The sequence below is a fragment of the Pelophylax lessonae genome (genome assembly GCF_965119305.1).
Source record: "Pelophylax lessonae genome assembly, chromosome: 3".
NCBI lineage: Eukaryota > Metazoa > Chordata > Amphibia > Anura > Ranidae > Pelophylax > Pelophylax lessonae.
In genome coordinates, this window is record NC_138770.1 from 202,731,962 (window position 1) to 202,752,804 (window position 20,843).

General features: G+C 48.0%; 1 protein-coding gene across 6 annotated transcripts in view; it reads left to right on the top strand.

The window, feature by feature from the left end:
* Nucleotides 1-20,843, top strand: part of SAP130 (Sin3A associated protein 130) — a 114,510-nt gene that overhangs the window by 25,996 nt on the left and 67,671 nt on the right. For 5 of the 6 annotated variants that reach the window (XM_082249679.1, XM_082249680.1, XM_082249681.1 and 2 more), the window contains 4 exons: nt 1,914-2,041; nt 2,221-2,345; nt 2,463-2,610; nt 12,242-12,332. In XM_082249679.1, coding sequence (XP_082105805.1) covers nt 1,914-2,041; nt 2,221-2,345; nt 2,463-2,610; nt 12,242-12,332 — 492 coding nt within the window. The remainder of the gene's footprint in view (nt 1-1,913; nt 2,042-2,220; nt 2,346-2,462; nt 2,611-12,241; nt 12,333-20,843) is intronic. The other variant, XM_082249682.1, reaches the window with a different exon arrangement.

The following is a 20,843-nucleotide window of genomic DNA, read 5'->3' on the forward strand; positions in this document are numbered from 1 at the left end:
GGATCGTCTTCAGGGTTGTCCAGTGCGTGTTCAATGGGACAATGTCATGTTATGCTTATGTTATCATCAAAGGTGTACAAGTGTCCTGGCGGCTCTGGAGGTAGCAGGCATTCTAAGGTGGCCAGAACGTGTTGTTTTTTTTTTTTTCTTTTTTTTTTTTTTTTTTTTTTTTTTTTTTTTCCCCAGCCCTCTCCACTGTAAATATTCCTGGGGTGGAAAATTGGCAGGCTGATTATGTCAATCGGCAGGTGTTGGATCATGGGGAGTGGTCCCTTCATCCAGAGGGGATTCATCAGCTGTGTCTCTGGTGGGGCACTCCCGAGGTGGGTCTGTTGGCGTCTCGGCTCAACAGGTGCAGAGGTTTGTGGCTCGGTCAAGGGATCCTCTGGCGGACGCCACAGATGTGCTGGTGGCCCCGTGGAGTCAGTATCGGCTGATTTACGCCTTTTCTCCTTTCAAGCTTCTGCCCAGACTTCTACGCAGGATTGAGGCAGAAGGGATTCTGGTCATCTTGGTGTCTCTGGACTGACCTCGCCGGGCTTGGTATACAGATCTGGTGCAGCTGGTCGCTGACGTTCCTTGGAAACTTCCTCTCAGGGAGAATCTTCTGTCCCAAGGACCAACCTACCAACCTGCTTTACAGTCGTTGGGTTTTTACGGCTTGGCTGTTGAACGCTAGGTGCTGAAGGATAAGGTTTTATTCTGAGTCAGTGATTCCTACCCTGTTCAAAGCTAGGAAATCTACTTCTAGGAAGATCTACCATCGTACACTAAAGTCGTACGTAGCGTGGTGTGAGTCTCTTGGGGTTCTTCCTCGCTCCTTCTTGGTGGCTTGGATCTTGACCTTCCTTCAACATGGGGTTTGAGGGTGTATTGTTGTGTTTTTTTTTTTTTTTTTTTTTTTTTCAGGAGGGTTCCGGTTTGGTTTAGCCCTTGTTGGCTAATGTTTAGCCTTGAATTTTTTGATTGTTACCACCCCTCATGTTTAACACTGCTTTGGGATGTCCCAGTGGTTATGACTATAGGAAGCTGTGTCTGTTAATGAACGAAAGAGAAAATGGCATTTCTGACTTGCCGTAAAATCCATTTCTCTGATGTTCATTGACGGACACAGCACCCACTCCTCTGTGGAGTTATTCTCTTGACACTGCTTGTTACAAAACTGAGTGGCTATAGCAGAGAGGGGGAGTATACGCCCTGGGACTGCCCATTGGTGTAGCCAGAATTTTTTTTCTGCCTAGTGTCCTACTCCTGTCACGGGCACTAGAACACCCAATGGGTATGAATACCAGTAACTGTCAATGAACATCAGAGAAATGGCTTTTACGGTAAGTAAAAAAAAATCCAATTTATTCACTTTAGTCACTGGGTGTTGTTTATGGCACATGCTAATTGTTTGTGAACAAGGCTGTACGCATCAGCGGTTTTTAATCTTGACCTTTTATGTAGCTTTATAAAGATTTTCATGGGATTCTGGAGTTGCCGGCTACATCTTTCTTGGAGCTGCGTTTTCAATGGCTGGAGGCCATTTGAGCCAGAGCACCCAGTGAAGGACTCCACCCTTGATCTATGAGGTGTGTTCCCCGTTGTGAGCGCTGTTTTTGTGCTTTGCTTTCCTAGATGTTTACAGCGCCAGTGTTTACTGTATATACCTAGAATTGGTGTGTTTATGGTAGATGGGTTATTGTCATTTGCTTGTTTTTAAAGTGGCAGCTCTATTGTTTGTTACACATTTTGGCACAGTGGTAGGATCAGTAGTGTAGGTGGCTTTTGAACTTGGATCCTGTGTGTGTGTGTGTGTGTGTGTGTTTTTTTTTTTTTTTTTTTTTCCCCCTAATCCAAATAATGACTTTGAGAAAACTTGGCATGTGTCTGACCCTTGTCTCGCCATTCTTGATTTACTTCATTATTAGGGGCTGCTGCTGCTGCTGTGATGTCCAGTTCCAAGGTCACCACTGTCCTAAGACCAGCATCTGCTCAGATGCCTTCTGCTGCTGCCGCCCAGTCTGCGGCTCAGCACATCATCCACCCACCTATTCAGGTCAGTTATATGGTAATGTGTGTGTATATATAGTTTTGCCACAGAGTTCAGCTGAAGATTTGATTGGGAGACCTTTTTAAATGGCTGTATCTTTCACATGGTTGTACATACTGGTTTTCGAAACCTGTGCTTTTTAATCATCTTGAAAAACTTGAACCCTACTTTTCCTGTTACTGCAGTCTCGTCCTCCAGTAACTACAGCTACTTCAGTGACACCGGCTGTAGTAGCTACAGTGTCTGCCACTCGTGCACAGTCGCCAGTAATTACCACCACTCCAGCCCATGCTGCAGAGCCAATACTGCGGTGAGTCAACCTGGCGCAGGACTTTTTTTTTTTTTTTTTTTCTTTACCAAATTTAAATCTGATGTGACAAAAAATGTAACAAACCTACCTTTTTTTTTAATGTAATTTATTTTTTAGACCCACTCTGTCAATCCAGCAGCATCCACCTCCTGCAACCATCAGCATCCAAAGACCTGCCCAGGCTCGGGACACTGGAACTCGCATTACACTGCCTACCCATCCAGCCTTGGGAGCTCAAAAGCAGCAGCTGCATGCAATGGCTCAGGTAATGTGCAAAAAAAAAAAAAAAATATATATATATATAATTTGTGTGTGTCTATATAATTTCGCACACACAGGAAAAACATCAAGGCCTTGAACATTTGGGTAATTCAATATAAATGGAAAAAAATGCAAAGTGCATTAGGTAGATACGGAGCTACAGTATTGGTAACTGAAGCTGTATGCTCTTACGAAGTAGCTATGGAACCAGATGTGCCATATGTAATATCAATCAATCAAGACATCACATCCTAAAAATGAAGAACAGTAGACGTGTTAAGTTGAACAGGGATTTATAAAGTATTTTGGAAGTATGCAATCTGCATCACTTGTAGAATCAAGCCATATTTTGGATGCTAGTATTCACATAACTCCCCAAAAGTCAAAATGGAATAAAGGGTGGATCAGACACAGGATCAAAAGCGACAGCCTGAGTGATGAAAGTTTTCACAAGACAGCGGACTGACTGCAGCAACACTGGCAAGTAAGTGCAGTATGTTTAGAAGTCTATAAATGTATTTAAACAATTGGCAACTTACAAAATGTTGGACACTTGAGCGCATGTCAGACCCTCCAGGGGTCAGTAAGGCTGTGTCATAGGGAGGGCGTTTGGAGCCAGATGTACCCATGCTTGTAGTGAACGAGGCAGGAGGCTTCCAGCCGGGCCCTCCGCGAGACAGCGTGCACAAACCACCGGGGTCCTGGTGGGGTGTGACGTCAGCGCGGGAGTTTGGGAAGACTGGGTGTCGCTAACGCATTTCAGAGCTGCCCTCGGCTCACTTCTCAAAGCTCTGGAGGGTCTGACATGCGCTCCATTGTTTAACATTTTGTAAATTGCCATTTGTCTAAAAAAAAAAGTTAGACTTTTATACATACTGCAGTTAGTGGCGCTCCTGTTTGTTTCTATTCACATAACTCCCTCCTGTCATTTCTTCTTTAATGAGCCTATAACCCACGATAACTAGTTATACAGTCAGTGTCAGAGCTGACACTGATTTTAATGAGGTTACATTCTGCTAAAGTGACAGTGTTTGGGCCTGGTGTTTTGGCTTCTTGGTCCCAATCACTGTGTTGTTGGAGGCGGTCTCCAACTCCCCCAGTATTTCACATGTCCAATGGAGCATTGGGAAACTGCAGTAAAGGTGAGCATAAGTGTGTTGGCAGTGAGCTTTGATGAGAGGCTGTCAGTTTGCTCGTTCAGTTTCTTTAAAAGACTGCTATTGAGGTAGCAAGCTCACATATAGAAAGATTTGCATTTAAATTCAGCTATTATCTTTGCATTTGCTTTTTCTTTATCGTACATCCCAGGACACGGGATAATAACTCCTCGTCTATAGGCAAGGCTTCAGTTTATTTGTTTGCTAGGGTCTTAAAACATGGCCATGTCTGTGCAGTCTCTACAAGAAAACATAGCTAGCTTCTCAACTGATCCATCTGGAATTAGGAGATGGAATTTTTCCGGTTTTAATTCCTATGGCTTTTCAGCATTTATCGGAGTTGTACCAGACCCCAAACTGGACACGCAGAGATAGCCTGGGATGTCTACCCGGGGCCCTACTGCAGGTAATAATGGGCTCAGGCGTGTTTGGGATCGTAGTTCCAACCCACCTGAGCAATCCTGCCAGGAAGCCAGCACTGCACACCACCAATTACAGGCAGTCAGGCATTTCCATACCAGGAAATGCCTCGCTGCCTATAATTGGTGGCTTGCGCAGTGTCTGTTATTGCTCTGGTGGGTTGGGACTACAATCCTCAGCAAGCCTGAGCCCATCACTAGCGGCCGGAATGGTAAGTGCTCCCCCCCTCCTCCTCACTGGACGGGACAAGGCACTTTCTGCGTTGTTGAAAAACAAATATTCAATTTTTTTGTCAGTGTGCATTAGGCACCAAATGCAGGACCAGGACACAGCCATGTTTGAGGTTCTATTTGAGTAGCCATAACAGCAGCTGTGGGACTAAAGAACAGCAAAACAGTGCAGAGGGGGCCTGCTCCAAAAAAAAAAAAAAAAAGTGTTTGTTCCAAAAAAAAAAAAAAAATTGGTGACGAAGGGGGGGGGGGATTGTATCTGGTGGGGGTTTCTGCCAGGGCCCCTCGTCCTGTCTGGATCTGTCCTTGAGGCCTGCTCTCCCTCCTGGGTCCCTGTAAGCCTCGTGGTGCCACGCGGGGCCGCCATTTTGTTGTAGCCTGTGTGTTGCTATTCACAGCAGCTTTGTTAGTGTAGTCCGGTGGCCATTTTCTTGTGGTGCAGACTCCTGGATCATTTTACTTCCTGATCGCCGCACGGGTGGTGCTGCATGGTGGGGGTTGTTCCTTATCGGTGGTTTAAATTTTTTGTGGGGGGGGGGTATCTCTGTTGACTCATCTGTCTCATCAGATCCGGAATCTGATTCAGCCGCCGCGGAAGTGGGGCACCCTGTTGGGTCTGCAACAGCGCGCCTGGAATCTTCTGATAGTGAGGATGATTCCTCCACGTCTGCGACTGAGCACGAAAAGGCGCTGGTGGATGCACTCATTGTATCAGTGCGTGAGACCCTGAAGATGGATGACGGAGGCGCAGGTGCCCTTTAGCACTCACAAGCCATCCAAAGCGGCAAAGGTGTTTTCCTTTCCCTGCCTATTTTGACAGAATTGTCGCTAAAGAGTGGGGACGACCAAAGCGTCCCCGTGGGGTCCCTAAGCGCTTTACTAGGCGTTACCCCTATAAGGAGTCTCTTCTTAAGAAGAGGATTGTGCCACCGGTGGTGGAACCCCCAGTTTCCAGATTAAACAAGGCAGCCATGATTCCGGTTGAAGAGGCCCTGGCCTTTGAGGCCGATATTCGCCGTGATCCTAGTGTTGCAAACTCTGACCGAGTGGGCTAAGCTCCTACACCGTGACCTGGAGGGGGAACAGCTCCCCCCTGCCTTTGCCGAGCTGGCAGACCAGCTGGTCCAGGGGCTGCAGTTTATCTGTGATGCCTCTTTAGATGGGGCTCCCCTGATGGCTCTCCTCTCTGTTTTAGCAGTGGTCCTTAAGCGTGCTTTTTGGCTTAAGTGCTGATCTGCAGCTTAGACTTCAAAAAAGGCCTGAACTTATATCGTCCTTTTCAAGGAGATTGCCTGTTTGGAGCTACCCTGGGTTACATCATTAAAGGTCTCACAGGGGGAAGAGTACTTTTCTTCTGCAGGCTACTAAGGGCAAGGAACCTTGTCGTAGACGTGGGCATTCCTTCTCATCTCCATAGGAAGTTTTTTTTGTCCCTCAGGGTTGACTGACAAGGGCTTGAAGCCTTTCAGGGCCTTTTTCAGGAGGATCCAAACGGACCTGGTCTGGCGAGCCAAGATCAGTCTTCTCCAGACCCAGGAACAAGGCTCCTTCAGCATGAAGGTGCGCCCTCACTAGTATCAGGGGTGGGGGGGTGTCTTCGCTGGTTTCTGGACCCGTGGACTTCCCTGATACAAGACAAGTGGGTCCATGAAGTAATTCGGTCTGGCTTCAAGATCAACTTTTGTGCTAGTCCGCGGCAAGGTTTTTTCCTTCCAAATTGCGCCTGTCCCCAGATCGCTTACAGGGCCTGTTTGGGGCTTTACAAGACCTATTCCTTAAAGGGTTGATTGTCGCGGTTTCGACCTTGGTACGTTTTCAAGGTTTTTACTCCAAACCTGTTCAGTTCCCAGAAAGAGACAGGCAAAATGCGTCCAAACTTCAAGGCGCTAAACCGCTTTGTGCGGGTACAGAAGTTCAGAATGGAGTCGAGTGGTGGTGGCATCCCTGCGTTAGGGGGATTTCCTCGCCTCTATCGATTATCAAGGATGCCTACCTTCACATTCCAATATGTGCCAGTCCCCAGCGTTTTCTCCACTTTACTGTGGGATAGGAACATTTATCTCGAGTCTAAACAAAAGTGTTAGCCCCGGTGCTAGCTTTGCTATGCCAGCGGGGAATTGCGTTCCTGGGCTGTTTGGACGATCTTCTGCGAGCGGAGTCTCTGGAGATCACAATACGAACTCTGCGGGAGTTCGGCTGGATTTCAAATTTTCAGAAGTCTGCTCTGGCTCCGTACACAAAGCTGGGCCTGACTCTGGACTTGGCCTTAGCCAAAGTGCTCCTTCCTCTGGACAATCTCCAGAAATTGCAGGCTGCAATTCGCCTCCTGTTGTCCAACAAATGATCATCCCTCCGGACTTGCGTGCGGGTGCTGGGCCTGATGGTGTCTACCTTTTTGAGGTGGTTCCGTTTGCAGTAACATACAAGGTCCCTGCAAAGGTATTTTCTGACCTAATGGGACAATACTCTGCAGTCTCTGGACTATCCGGCTGAGTCAGGGTAGGAGTCCCTAATATGGTGGCTTTGTTTATGGCGCTTCGGCTGGGAAAATCCTTCCTCCCCTTGTATTGGACATTGGTCACCACAGATGCCAGCCCATCCTGCTGGGGAGGTATCCTTGGCAAGCATTCTGCTCAGGGGATCTGGGTGAGTCCAGACTCCCGACCAATGTCTTGGAACTCCGAGCGATCAGACTGTGGATTGTTGGATGGATCGTCTTTAGGGTTGTCCAGTGCGCATTGAATCCGACAATGCCACAGCTGTAGTTTGTCAATCACCAAGAAGTGTCCTGCGGCTCTGGAGGTAGCCGGCATTCTAAGGTGGGCAGAACGGTTCATTCCAGCCCTCTCCGCCGTACACATTCCCGGGGTGGAAAATTGGCAGGCAGCTTACCTCAGTCGGCAGGTCTTGGACCACGGGGACTGGTCCCTTCAAAGGTGTTTCATCAGGGGTGTCTCCGGTGGGGCACCTCCGAGGTGGATCTGTTGGCATCTAGGCTCAACTGAAAGGTGCAGAGATTTGGGGCTCGGTCAAGGGATTCTCTGGCGAACACCACAGACGCCCTGGTGGCTCAGTGGAGTCAGTATTGTCTGTCTGATTTCCGCCTTTTCTCTCAAGCTTCTGCCAAGACTTCTATGCAGGATCGAGGCAGAAGGGATTCCAGTCATCTTAGTGGCTCAGGACCTGCCTCGCTTGTTCCTTGGCAGCTTCCTGTAAGGGAGGATCAGCTGTCCCAAGGACCGATCTTCCATGCTGCTTTAACCGCTTGGCTGTTTATCTGAGTCGGTGATCCCTACACTGTTGAAAGCTAGAAAAAGATCTACCATCGTAGGTGGAAGATGTACATTGCGTGGTGTGAGTCTCTTGGGGTTCTTCCTTGTTCCTTCTCGATGGCCCGGATCTTGACCTTTCCTCAACGGAGGTTTGAACAGAAATTGGCCTAGAGTACCATCAAAGGCAAGGTGTCGGCTTTTGCGGTCTTCTTCCAATGACCTTTGGCCACACACTCCCAGGTGCGTACCTTTCTTCCGGGTGTCCGACATTTGGTTCCTCAAGTACGTGACATTTGGTTCCTCAAGTACGTGCTCTGTTACCACCTTGGGATTTTAATTTGGTGCTTTCAGCTCTACAGAAGCCTTCCTTTTGAAAATTTTCAGGAGATTCCCCTGCTTACGCTATCCCAGAAGGTGGCCTTTCTACTGGCAATCAACTCTGCGTGAAGGGTGTCGGAACCGGTGTTTCACAGGGATAAGGTGGTTCTTTGCCCATGTCCGTCGTTCCTTCCAAAGGTTGTCTCTATTTTTCATTTGAATGAAGACGTGTTTGCCTTCCCTGTGTCCCAGGCCTAAACATCTGGAGGAAATTGCCTTGCATGCCTTTGATGTGTTCCTGCGCAATTGGGGAGTACCTGGCAGCTACAGAGTCTTTCAGGAAGTCAGACTGTGTTCACAAATGGGCCTCAAAGGATTGTCCGCTTCCTCTGCAACCATTTCCAGATGGATCAGACAGACTATGGTTCAGACCTGTTTTATAAGGGGTTAGGTTTCTCCTTTCCCTGTCAAGATGCACTCTACTAGGGTGCTTAGTGCCTCCTGGGCTTTCCTTCAGGCTTCAGTGATGCAGGTTTGCAAGGCGGCCCCCTGGTCATCGGTGCACGCTTTTACCAAGTTTTGTAAAGTTGATATGTTGGCATCTGCGGATGCTTCTTTTGCCCACAAATTTTTGCAGGCTGCTGTTTAAGAGGATCTAATCCCCTTTTGAGGGTGTATTTTTGTTTTTTTTTTTTTGTTTTTTTTCCATGTGGGCTCCAGTTGTTTGGTTGAGCTCCTTTTGCCTGGTTGGCTAATGTTTAGCCTTGGGAATTTTTTGATTGTTCCCACCCCTCATGTTTAACACTGCTTTGGGAGGTCCCAATGGTTATAAATATCAGGAGCTGTGTCCGTCAATGAACGAAAGAGAAATGGGATTTTTGACTTACCGTAAAATCCATTTCTTCTTGTAACAAAACTGAGTGGCTATAGCAGGGATAGGAAGTATACCCTCTGCGACTGCTTATGGGTTTAGCCAGAATTATTTGCTGCCTAGTGTTCTACTCCTGTAGGGGGCAGTATAACCCAGTGGTTATGTATATCAGTTGCTGTTAGTCAATGAACATCAAAGAAATGGATTTTACGGTAAGTCAAACATCCCATTTTCGGCAATGCCTCATTCAACCAGGGGTGTCTGTGCCTCCTGGGCTACTCTCCATCAAGCTTTGGTAGCTCAAGTTGTAAAGCTACTACCTGGTCTTTGGTTCATACTTTTACAAAGTTTTACCATGTGTATGGTAGAGCTGCTGAGGATGCTATATTTGGTTGGAGTGTTTTGCAGATTGTTGTGGAAGGCTCTAACCTATTCTGGTTTAGTTTTATGGGGCTTGTTGCCGCGTTGCCCTTCCCCCATATTACTTGCTTTGGAACATCTTTGTCATAATGAAATTGAAGATTTTCCTTTGTCCTGGGATGTAGAGTAAAGATTTTAACATGCAGATTTCGCTCTTGATAATATCTGCTTAAAGCAAAACAAAATACCCATTAGTACATCACCCTACATGAAACCGTTAATACATTTGTAAAATTCCTTACCTTTTTAAAAGTCGAACTGAATTTTCAGGTAGTCACCTCTGTAATTCAAAAGATAACAGCATCTGTTCTGCCAAGGAGGAGGTGTTAAAGCAATGATTACATCATATCCTCTCTTTACAGGATAAGAAACTACATTTCTCATGAATCCTAGGGAATTGCAGTGAATGTGGGTGGGTACACTAGGCCTGTACATGTTATATTTGAACTCGCCCACATCAACCTAAATCACACCCCTCTTTCACCAGCCAGCCACACTACTAAGCACAACGTACACAGTGAGGTGAAATTTTTGGAAATGTAAAAGCATGCATGTGCAAAATGTTTGGTTCATTCTATGTAGTCTACTTTCCTTAAATATTGCATTCTCCTTCCTCTATGTTTTCGGTTACTGGCTCTAGCTGCAATCTCTCCTCCTCCAGCCAGAACTGCAGATAAACGTATTGCCCTTATATGCTTTGTTTAATCATTACTGAGCTGTAGACATATGCCCATAATTATATATTATAAACACTGTACTCTGCTGTACTTCAGTGTTAGAAATATTCCTCCTCCTGCAGCGTTTCTAACATAATTTAGTGCTTGTATGGTCCATGTGAGCACATCCCTAGCTGCAAAACAGAAAGAGAGAGCTGGGACTTAACATCGGTATCACAAGCATCACGGTACCATTAGAAAAAAAGTACATCGCTACCTTTTTATTAATCAATAATGGTGTAACCCTCTAATGTATGGTAATCTCAATAAACTTCAATATTACCACAATACTGGTCCCTGTAAGATGTAACTTCATGTATAATACACCTTAAACTGAAAATAAAACCCAAGAAATGAAACTTCGCAGGGATAGTGGAAACACCTCCTATAGATATTTGCCATACAGATTAACTTCCGGTGCAATCATTCCAGTGATGTGTGATTTCACATGTATTGCACATCAAAAGGAGAATAAGAAATAAACATTTTTTTTTTTTTTAATTTTGCAGGAGTTCACTTCACTTCAAGTGCAATAATTCACATTATAATAGTAACAAAAACATATACAATGAAGTGTAAGACCCCGTTTAGACTGCGGCGACACGACTTGTTGGGGCGACCTTGGCTCGACTTTCACTGACTTCATATAATTGAAGTCAATGCAAGTCGCCTCCAGGTCGCCCCAAAGTAGTACAGGACCCTTTTTCTAAGTCGGAGTGACTTGTGTCGCTCCTATTAGAACGGGTCCTGTACTATTCAATGGAGGGCGACCGACTGCGACTTGTCAGGCGACCAAGTCGCGCTAGTGTGAATGGAGTCTAACAATCTTAAAAAAAAAAAAAAAAAATTAAATATGCCATAATGAGGTTAACCTCCCAACTAAAATGTTGTTGTTGCATTTGTTGTACTGCAAATATCTATAGAGGGGTTTCCACCATTCCTACTAAGTTTTAAAAAAAAAATGGGTCTTCTCCTTTTTGATGTGTATTACATTTGAAATCGCATATCACTGGACTTATTGCACTTGAAGTTAATTTGTATGGCAAATATCTATGGGAGGGATTTCCACCATCCCTACTAAGTTAAATGTTTTGTTATTTTCAGTTTGATTTGTATTATATGTGAAGTTGCATATCACAGGGACCAGTATTGTGGTATTGAAGTTTGAGATTTACCATACATGAGGGTTACGGGTTACACCGTTATTAAGTTATTGATTATTAGCGCTGCACTTTTTTATTTATTTTATTTTGTGGCATTAATAAACATTAACAGATTGTGCCCTACCAGGCTGGCCCACCCATGGACAAATTGCGTGGCTGCTGAGCTCCTCTCACCATCCCTGTACTTAGTGCACTGTTAGACAGCACTGATTGGCACTGGCAGCACTGATGGGCGGCACTGCCAATGATTTGGCTCCTTAAAGGGGGCAGAGCCACATAAACCTAGTGGCCTGCCCAGGCCTCATCCCATTGGCTGGTGTTAGATGCTCGGTCCCGCACACCACCGACATCACCGATTTTCGTTTTGATAGCTGGTCTTCTCCCCGGAAGCAGTTATATTACCTGACTTTTTATTTTTTACACTTTAAGTATCTCATTAATATTATTTGTACTTTTATGTTAACAAGGGGTGTAACGTAGGCGGGCTAATCTCTAATCAGGACTCGAAAAAGTAAACCTGTAATAAAAACAATGATAGTTCCGTGTGCACAATGAGTGCACTGTGCAATACATAAGCAAAGCATACAAAATAATAGAATACAGTTTTCTTTTTTTTTTTTTTTTTTTTTTTGTGTGTTATTCAGAATATCCATTTTACTTTACAATATGCTTCATTTGAATTTGCCTGATCTGTGACATGTTAGCTTTATGCAGCAAAATCCAGGAAGCCACCGGAACAAACCACTTTCATGCTTGCATGTTTGGACCAGTGAGATCAGAAAAAAAAATGAGTGGTTAATAAGGGCTACTGCCCTTGCATGATTTCTCTTCGCTATGTTTATATAGGGTTATTAGCTGTTTAAATGGAAAACAGTGCCGCATCCCTAAAAACCAGACTGTAAAGACAGAACCCCCTCGAACGGGATTTTTAAGAGTACAAATCTCAACGTGATTTAAAAATTTAAATCTTCTTTGACGTGTGCACGGGAGAGGAAAAGACAGCAAATGTCTGTTTAGCTAGGAGGATTCATTTGTAACAAAAGGCTTCTTTACTTTCTCTTTTGATAGAAGACTCTTTTTGGCACTGGCAATCCAGTAGCTGCAGCGACAGTGGCTCCAATTTTGGCAACGAACACCTTGCCCTCTGTGACGACATCGGGTAAGAATATATATATATTTTTTTTCAAAACTGAGATTTATTAAAGTTGCAACATAATACAACAAAAATAAAAAAGAACTGTGCAAGTACAGAAAATGCTCTTCAAAACAGAAGTCAACAAAGTGCTTGGGCAAATAATAAAACAAACCTTGCCATAGATCAGCTGTCATATAGGGGAATGATTCATAGCGTATCATAATTACATTCCTACACATGGGTGTCCGGACATTGGACAAAGAATATTTATAATTTATAAACCCTTCATTAGGAACATGCTAGATGGTTCCCTGCTAGATGCCTTCCAGGACCCCTCTCACTACAAGGAGGTGGCTTGGTTCTCCTTCTGTACCTGTCACAGGCCTTGTCTGGAAGCAACACACCCACTTAATGACCTAATGTGGAAAGCACAAAATTGAAATCCCCATGTCTAGGTGCATTGTGTAAGGGGACTTGTGTGGCTGCTGCATTGGGCATGCAGCTTGGCTGTGTTCCTTTTTGACTTGGTTCAGGCATCAATATCAGGTAGGGTGGCCTCATTTCCAGGCACCACAGGCTCTGGTACGAAGCTTTATTTTTGGTGAAGGGGGAAGGGTCAGCTGGTGCTTTTTAATGGCGCTTCCACCCAGCAGCGGCTGTCAAAATGCAACAGGTGGTTGAGCAAATACTGCTTTTTGTATTCTTCGATACAGGCTGCAGCTCAGGCATCTACAGTCACTCACAAGACCAGCAGGGCACAGACCTGCTTGTCACCTGTTTGTTTCCAGGATCTCACCCTGTGTCTGATCTTTCACTTGGGTCCCCTTGTGTTTACTGTGGCAGGAGACGATTGGGCTTTCCCTATCTAGGGCATCCTAGGAGTTTAGGGATCCTGATTGATTCCCTCTCTTGGCTGGTTCACTTTAGGACATACCACCTGAAAGAGGAGGAGAAATCTGCCAGTACCTGTAGCAACTCTCCAATTTTTATGTCTCTCTTGGCAGACAGGAGACCCCTTCCCTGCCTGATTTGTTCCCAGATCCTCTACTTTTGTGCTTTTAGCTGTTGGGGTTCCTCAGAAGGTGGATCCTGTGGGGGGTGCTGTCCCCACCCCTTCCCAACTGGATTTAGCTAGTGAGTAAGTCCAGGGAAAGGACTCTTCTGTTCTTTCTGTGAGTATATTGATGCGAATTCTCGAACAGCAGAGGCACAGGGTGGACTAAATCTAAGGTTAAATGTCCTTAGCAGATGTGGACTAGTAGGCACTTGCCTTTCAGTAGAAAGTGTGTTTTTGCTTATTGGTGTATATGAGAGGTTAAAGCAGAAATAAAGTCTAGAAAACTCTACAGCGGTCCGATGTACCATGCTGGCCTCATCTACCTGCCCTTTTCTGGCTACAGAGCTACAGCTGTCTTTATTGGCCAGAACAGGTTGCTGTTACTCCTGTGCATGCACAAGACTTCAGTCAACCTGGCACTTGATATCTGTGCCGGAAAGTAAACAGCTGCGCTGGCACAGCTCAGTGCATATTCTAAAGAAGACTGCAGGCAGGTAGGTTTATTTGATTGAAAAAGAGATCTAGCATGTCTCTTCTGCAATAAAACCCCAGCCTGCTCCATTTTTAGAATAACAGCAAGGGGTGTACACATGCTATGAACATGATCCTTTGCTTTGATAAATGCATCTTATTATTATTATTATTATTATTATTATTTCAGGTGCTTGTATAGCGCTGTCAATTTACGCAGCGCTTTACATATACATTCACATCAATCCCTGCCCTCGAGGAGCTTACGTTCTACATACAGCAATAAGCAGAATCAGAAGTGTCTGAATTAAATAGATGGCTCATAAAAATCCTTCAATTACCCTGTGACATTGGCCACTCGGGCTTTTAAGGGCTTGTGTATGCCCTGAGTTCACAAAGGCCTCACTAGGCTTTGGTTCTATTATAACTTATTGATTTTTTTTTTTTTTGGAATTAGTCCTGTGTAATTGAGCTCTTATTTTTTTGATCTGATTTAGATTTTTTTCCTGCAGTTAGGTCTCCTGTCTTGGTTTTCTCTCTGTTGAGGATTTTAATATAATGGGATACACCATATCTGTTTTTCTTTATGGTCAGCCTTGTAGAAAGAGAGGTCTCTGGAGTTTATTATCCTTCCGTAGTCTGGTAAGTTCTTGGTAATCCTCTTGCTGTCGTGGAAGACGATTTGGAAAATTCTGTGTTAGACTTGCTTTTAACTCTTTTTCTGTGGGTCTTTCAGGACAGCAGGATTCCTGCTCTTGTGGTGTTCTTTTTCTGTTTTGTTTATGCTATGTTCTTCGGTTCCTGTTTAAAACTGACACTTTGTAAAGTGTGTTTAGTGATGTTTTCTGTTCCTGTTGGAGTAGCCTATATCTCATATGCTGTCTTGCAAGACTCATGGAAATGGAGTTACCAGTAAGTCTTTAACTCCTGGTTTTTGCCTCTGTTGAAGGTGCTTACATGTCTGCAAGGCCTCAACATTTTTTAATTACATTTTTTAGGGATCTGCTGTGCAAAAGTAAACAAACACTCCATGCTATATAAAAAGTGAATACCTGCAAGTGCAAAGTGTGTATCTCTGGTCCAAAAAAAGGGGAAAATTGCTGGAAAGCCAAGCTAATAACAAAAAATAATCAATTAGTAATGCCTACTCACTCTTGGAGAATCTAGGTTAAATCAACAGAGTGATACTCATATGGCAAAGCATATAAAAAGGAAAAAAGACCACAAGAGAGAATGCCCAAAAAGCGCCAAATTTTAGAGTATAGAGTTATAAATATTGGATTTTTCCAAATAACGCACCCACACAGTTCCAAATAGAAAAATGTAAATTTATTGAATTCAGGAACAAGGGAGCTAAAATAAACAGAGAACCTTCCACATCATCACCTGAAGAAAATTGACTACGTAGTCAAAAACATGCACACCACATGCATCCGCTGCAAAAAATCACCATAATAAATCACAAATCTAAATTGAGAAATTATAACATAAGGAGCAAAATTAGAGTCCAATTACTGAGCAGAGTGTCTGAGCAGAGTGTCTCCATGAGACAGCAACACCAGGGAGGTTAGGGCCGTATGCAGGTACTCAATGCTCAGACTGGAAGAAGGGTACAGCCGGTAAAGAGCAGGAATGTAAGGGTCACCTCCAGGGGAGTCAAAATTTTCAAAAAAGAAAGGGGAGGGGGACTCAACAGCTGACAAAGAGTACAGCTAATACTGAATCAAAGGATCCACCTGGTTGCCCCAAACAATGGATGTCCATATACTATCCTGATCTCACCGGTGTGCAGTTAGAAAAGCTATGCAAGATGGTAATACACTGCAATAAATAGGTGAAGAGAGCAAAAATACCTGGCGCTTCACATAAATAAGTAGTATCGTCAGTAACCTAAAAAAAATAGGCAATCTATGGTATAATGTGAATAGATCATAAATTAATTGCAGAAATAAAATCCTCACAGCACTGATCACACAGATGAAATGGCTTTGAAAAACCACCGATCACTGGAGCAGCTGACTCCACAGTCTGAAAAAATCCCGCACAAGCAAAAATAGGTGAAGCAACAGTCTTAAGGCCCGTACACGCGATAAGAAAATCTGTAGGGAAAATTCGTCCGCCGACCGATCTGTCGATTTTCGGATTGTTAGTATGGTGCTTTCGACAGCCGTCTCCGACTTTTCGGCTGACAAAATCCTGATTTGCAGGCTATATAATTTTTATTCGTCCGTCAAAACAACGTCCGATTTTCGTCTCATTAGTACAGATTTCGACGGAAAAAAATCTTAAGAGCAAGACTAGGGGGGCGTGGCTCGGACATGGCGGTGTGAGGACGCTTCTACACGGTGCTCCCGCTCCTTGTCCTCCCTTCTCGGCAAACACACTACCCTTCTAGCTACTATGAGCGTCCACAGAAAGAGGAAAACCAAATCTGCTTCCGCAGCATCTTCCAAGCCGACCTCGGTCACCCTGATCCGCTCCTTCTTCCCGGAGTCTCCGGGCCCGTCTCCCGCGGCCCTGTCCCTGACTCCACGTGGTGGCCTGGGATCCACAGCCGCCCCCCTGCCGGGACAAAGCTCCTCTCCTCTGCCTCCCGTCCGCCTCATGGCCGCTGCCGAAGCATTACCCACCTCTCAGCCATCTTCCGCTGCCCAGATAGGAGACACTGCTGAACTATGGGCTCTCCTCCGGGCTCTGCCTACCAGGGCAGATATGGAGGCCATTGTGGCTCAAGTGGCGGAGCAACACAGACGGGACTATCAGCAGCTCAGTGGTGAGGTGGCCCAGCTGGACGGTCGCCTCTCGGCCGGAGAATCTGCAGTTAGTGCCCTTCAGTCTAGCGTGCTGGCCCTGGAAAGGACTCAATCCTCCCATACCGAAACGCTTGCCTCCCACCAGCTCAGGATGGAGGATTTTGAAAACCGGAGCCGTCGTAACAATTTGCGGCTCCGCGGCATCCCGGAGGCTACTGGCTCTGAGGACCTGGTCGAGACGGTGCGGGCTATCCTCTCCCTGGTCAGTGCACCGGATCCTCAGGCCCCCTACGAGTTCGACAGGGTTCATCGTGCCCTGGGTGCCTGGCCGTCTGACCCCTCCAGACCCAGGGACGTGATCTGCCGACTCCACCGGTACACTGTTAAAGAGAAGGTGCTTCGGGATGCCTGGGAGAGGGGTCCGGTGGACTTCGATGGGGCGACGGTGCGGATCTTCCCGGACATTGCCCGGGGTACTTTACAGAGGCGTGCGATGCTGAAGCCCTTGCTGGAACAGCTGAGACAACCGGAGCTCACCTACCGCTGGGGATTCCCGCTGCAGCTCACTGTGCGGAAAGCCGGGTCCTCCTTCACCCTTAGCAGGCACGCTGACCTACCGGCTCTGTTCACCTTCCTGGACATACCCCCCGTGGACCTCCCGGACTGGATGGCGCTGCTCCCGGATCGTGACCCCGGCTGGGGCACCGGAAGATTCAGCCGCCCTTTGCCATGGAGGCAGGGTCGGAGGTCTCAGCGATCGAGGGGGAGCTCCCGCGGGCCGGAGGTCGAGGCTCCTGAGACTTGATCGTAGGATAGCATAGGTCTGTGGGTATGGCCCCATGCTCGCCTTTCCCCCCTTACCCGACCCCGCTGGCTGCCGACACTGATTTGACTGTGGCTTCCCTCCGGGCTCCCCCCTGTGGCTCTGTGTCCGGCGGTGACAATCTGCTTTTCACCGCTCCCCCTCCCCCCTGCTGACTATCGGTGCTTGCGGTCCGGACTGTTGGAGTGCGGGTTGCCCTTCCCTGGCATTTTTCAGGAGTCCCCCGTTGTCTTCTGCATGCTCCTGCTGTGCTTTTGCTCCCCCCGCCCTCCTGCCTTGGCCTCCCCCCCTGTTGACTGTGCCCCCAGTGCCCCCCTCCTGCTGGCATGCCGTCCTCTCCCCCGTGTGCCCCTCACCCCCCTGCCGCCTGGATCCCTTCTGCTTTGCTCTCCCCTGGCTGAGGACTTGCTCGAGACTGCTACGTCAGGACCCTGTGTTTGGGGGGGCATGTCGGGTTGCTGATCCGGCCGCTATATGCGGCACTGCTATGCTGCTGGGGTTCCGGCATGTTTGTCAGTTAAGTGGGGCGGCGGGAGGGGGGCATGCTGGGTTGTTCATCTGGGTGCTTGGTGGGGATTTGATATGCAGATGGGGGATTTGCCATATGTGAGGTTTTTTTTTATGTGTGGGGCTGTGGGGAGCATCCTGCTGGAGGTCGTTGTCCATGGTCCTTCTCTTCTGCTCCTCCCTGGTCCAGGGACTTATCTCTATTCCTCCTTCTGGCCTGTCTGCCTATTGTCTCTTGTCTTCCCTTTCCCTCTCCCCCCCTCTTCCCCCTCCCCCCCTCTTCCCCCCCTCTTCCCCCCCTCTTCCCCCCCCCCCTCTTCCCCCCCCTCCTTTCCCCCCCCCTCCTCTTCCCCCCCTCCTCTTCCCCCCCCTCCTCTCCCCCCTCTCCCCCTCCCCCCCTCCTTTCCCTCCTTCCCCCTTCCTCTCCCTCCCCCCTCCTCTGTCCCCCTCTCCATTCCCCCCTCTCACTGTTTTGCTTCTTTTATCTTTTTGTTCTCTCTTCCGGCCTCCGGCGGGTGCTTTCTTAGATGTGTGCGGTGGGGTGAAGGGGGGCGCGGGGCTCTCTCTTGGTCTGCGGGGCTACCCTGGGCTGGCATAGCTGGTCTTTCCCCCCTCTTTTGGGGGTGCCCGCGGGGTGGGGGAGGGTCCTGCGCTCCTGCACTTACTATTGTGGGGGAGGGTTGCCTGTCTCATAGCTTGGGTTGCTTGGCTGCCTGTGATTTGCCCTGCGGGGCTGCTCGGTGTACCCTCCTGGCATCGGCGCGGTGGTGGGGGGACCTGGCTCAGCTGACCGGGGTTTGCACCTCGGATGTTTATCTCCCTGCCCTGTTCCTGCTTGGCTGGGCCTGTGTCCTCCCGCCCGTCGAGCCGTGCCCGCCCTCTCGGCCCTTGAGCCCCGGGGGCGCCGCGCTGAGTTGCTGTAAGTTATTGTATGGCTGCCATGATGGGATATGTTCGGGTTCCTCTCCCCCTTCCTCTTTCCCTCCCTCGGCCCGCCTCCCAAACTCCTCCCCTCCCCCTTCCCTCCTCTTCTCCCCCCTCACCCTCCTCTTCTCCCCCCTCACCTTCTCTCCCCCTCCTTCATCTTCTTCCCTCCTCTCTTTCCCCCTCCTCCCTTCTCCCCTTCCTCTCCCCCTCTTCTTCTCCCTCCTCCTCTTCTCTCCCCCCCTTCCTTCTTCCCTCCTTTTTTCTCCCCTTCCTCCCTTCTCCCCCCTCCTCTCTTTCCCCCTCCTTCCTTCTCCCCTTCCCCTCCCTCTTCCTTCCCTCCCGCCATCCTATTTCCCGCACTCCTCCACCCCCTTCGCGGGGCCATCCCTGATCAGACCTGGTTTGCTAATCGCTGGGGCCCCCCGGGACCCCGCGGGCTGGTGGGGTCTCCCGGGGTTGGTCCCTAGACGCCTCTGAGCGGACAGCCAGAGTTAACCCTCTGGAGCTGTTGTGTTGCACATCCTTTATTGGTCGTTCTTCACTTTATGTTTTTTTTTTTTTAAAGATCGGTTATTATTGGATGCTTTTGTTTCTTTATGTTGATATCCTCTTTTTTGTTTTCTACATTACTATGGTTTATTGCACATTTGTTTGCCGAGTCGGGTACGACGGGGAGCGGACACCATTCTCCTCCTCTGTTGGTGGCCTTCCCCGTACCCCCTCTAGGGTTTTCTTTTTCGCCCAGGGCTCCCCACACTCCACCCGATCTAAGGGTGGTGGGTCTGGCGCTCCTGGTGACTTGAGACTGGTTCTCACAGTGCCAATTGGCACCGTAGCTTCCTACCTTTCCCACTCCCTTTTGTTCCCCTCCTACGTCCCCTGCTCTCTCTGTTCTTAGGTTCCCTTCCTTCTCCCCGTTCTCTCCCCCCCCCCCCCTTTTTTTTTTTTTTTTTTTTTTTCTCTCTATTTCCTGTTTGAGATGGCCACCCCTCGGGTTGACCCGGTCCGTCTGGTGACCCTTAACGTCCAGGGACTTAACACGCCGGAAAAGCGCTCCATCATTTTGACTGACCTTCACCGCCTTCGGGCCCATGTTGGCTTCCTGCAGGAAACTCATTTCAAGGCCACCAAGCTCCCGAAGTTGGGTAACCGACGGTTCCCCACTGTCTACCATAGCTGCTCGCCTGATTCCAGATCGAGGGGGGTTAGCATATTGATCAGCAGTCGCGCTCCGTGGACGTTCCTGGACTCGTGGAGCGACGGGACGGGCCGGGCCCTCTTTGTGAAGGGCCGCCTGGGCTCCGTCCCGGTCACTCTCGCCAATTTCTACTTACCTAACACGGAGCAGATCTCCTGCCTCGAACCTCTTCTGTGTCAGCTTCATGATTTCATGGAGGGCCAGATTCTCCTGGGAGGGGACCTTAACTTTGTTCTGGATCCGGTCCTGGATGCGTCCAGGGGCGCCTCCCACATCTCGTATGCTGCTCTCAAACGTCTTAAGAAAAGCTTTCATGCCTTCCACCTTGTGGACGTCTGGCGGATCCTCCATCCGACGTCTAGGGACTACACCTTCTACTCTTCTCCACACGACTCCTACACACGTATCGACTACTTCTTGATCCCACAGGCCCTGTTGGGAAGGGCTGTATCCTCCTCCATCGGCCCCATCACTGTTTCAGATCATGCCCCGGTGGTTCTTGAGCTGGACCTTCGCTCGCCGGAGCCTCGGCAGTGGAGGCTGAATGACAGTCTCCTCCAGGACCCCAAGGTGCTGGGGGAGCTTCAGGTCGAGTTGGGACGGTTCTTTTCCTCCAACGCCCTTCCAGAGAGCCCCCCTTTGATGGTCTGGGAGGCTCATAAGAGCTATATGAGAGGCGTGTTGATCAAGATAGGATCTCAACGCAAGCGAGAGAGAACCCGCCAGATGTACGATCCTCTAACGCGTTTAGAGTCCCTGGAGGCCACCCATAAGAAGTCTATGGCCCAGTCGGTCCTCC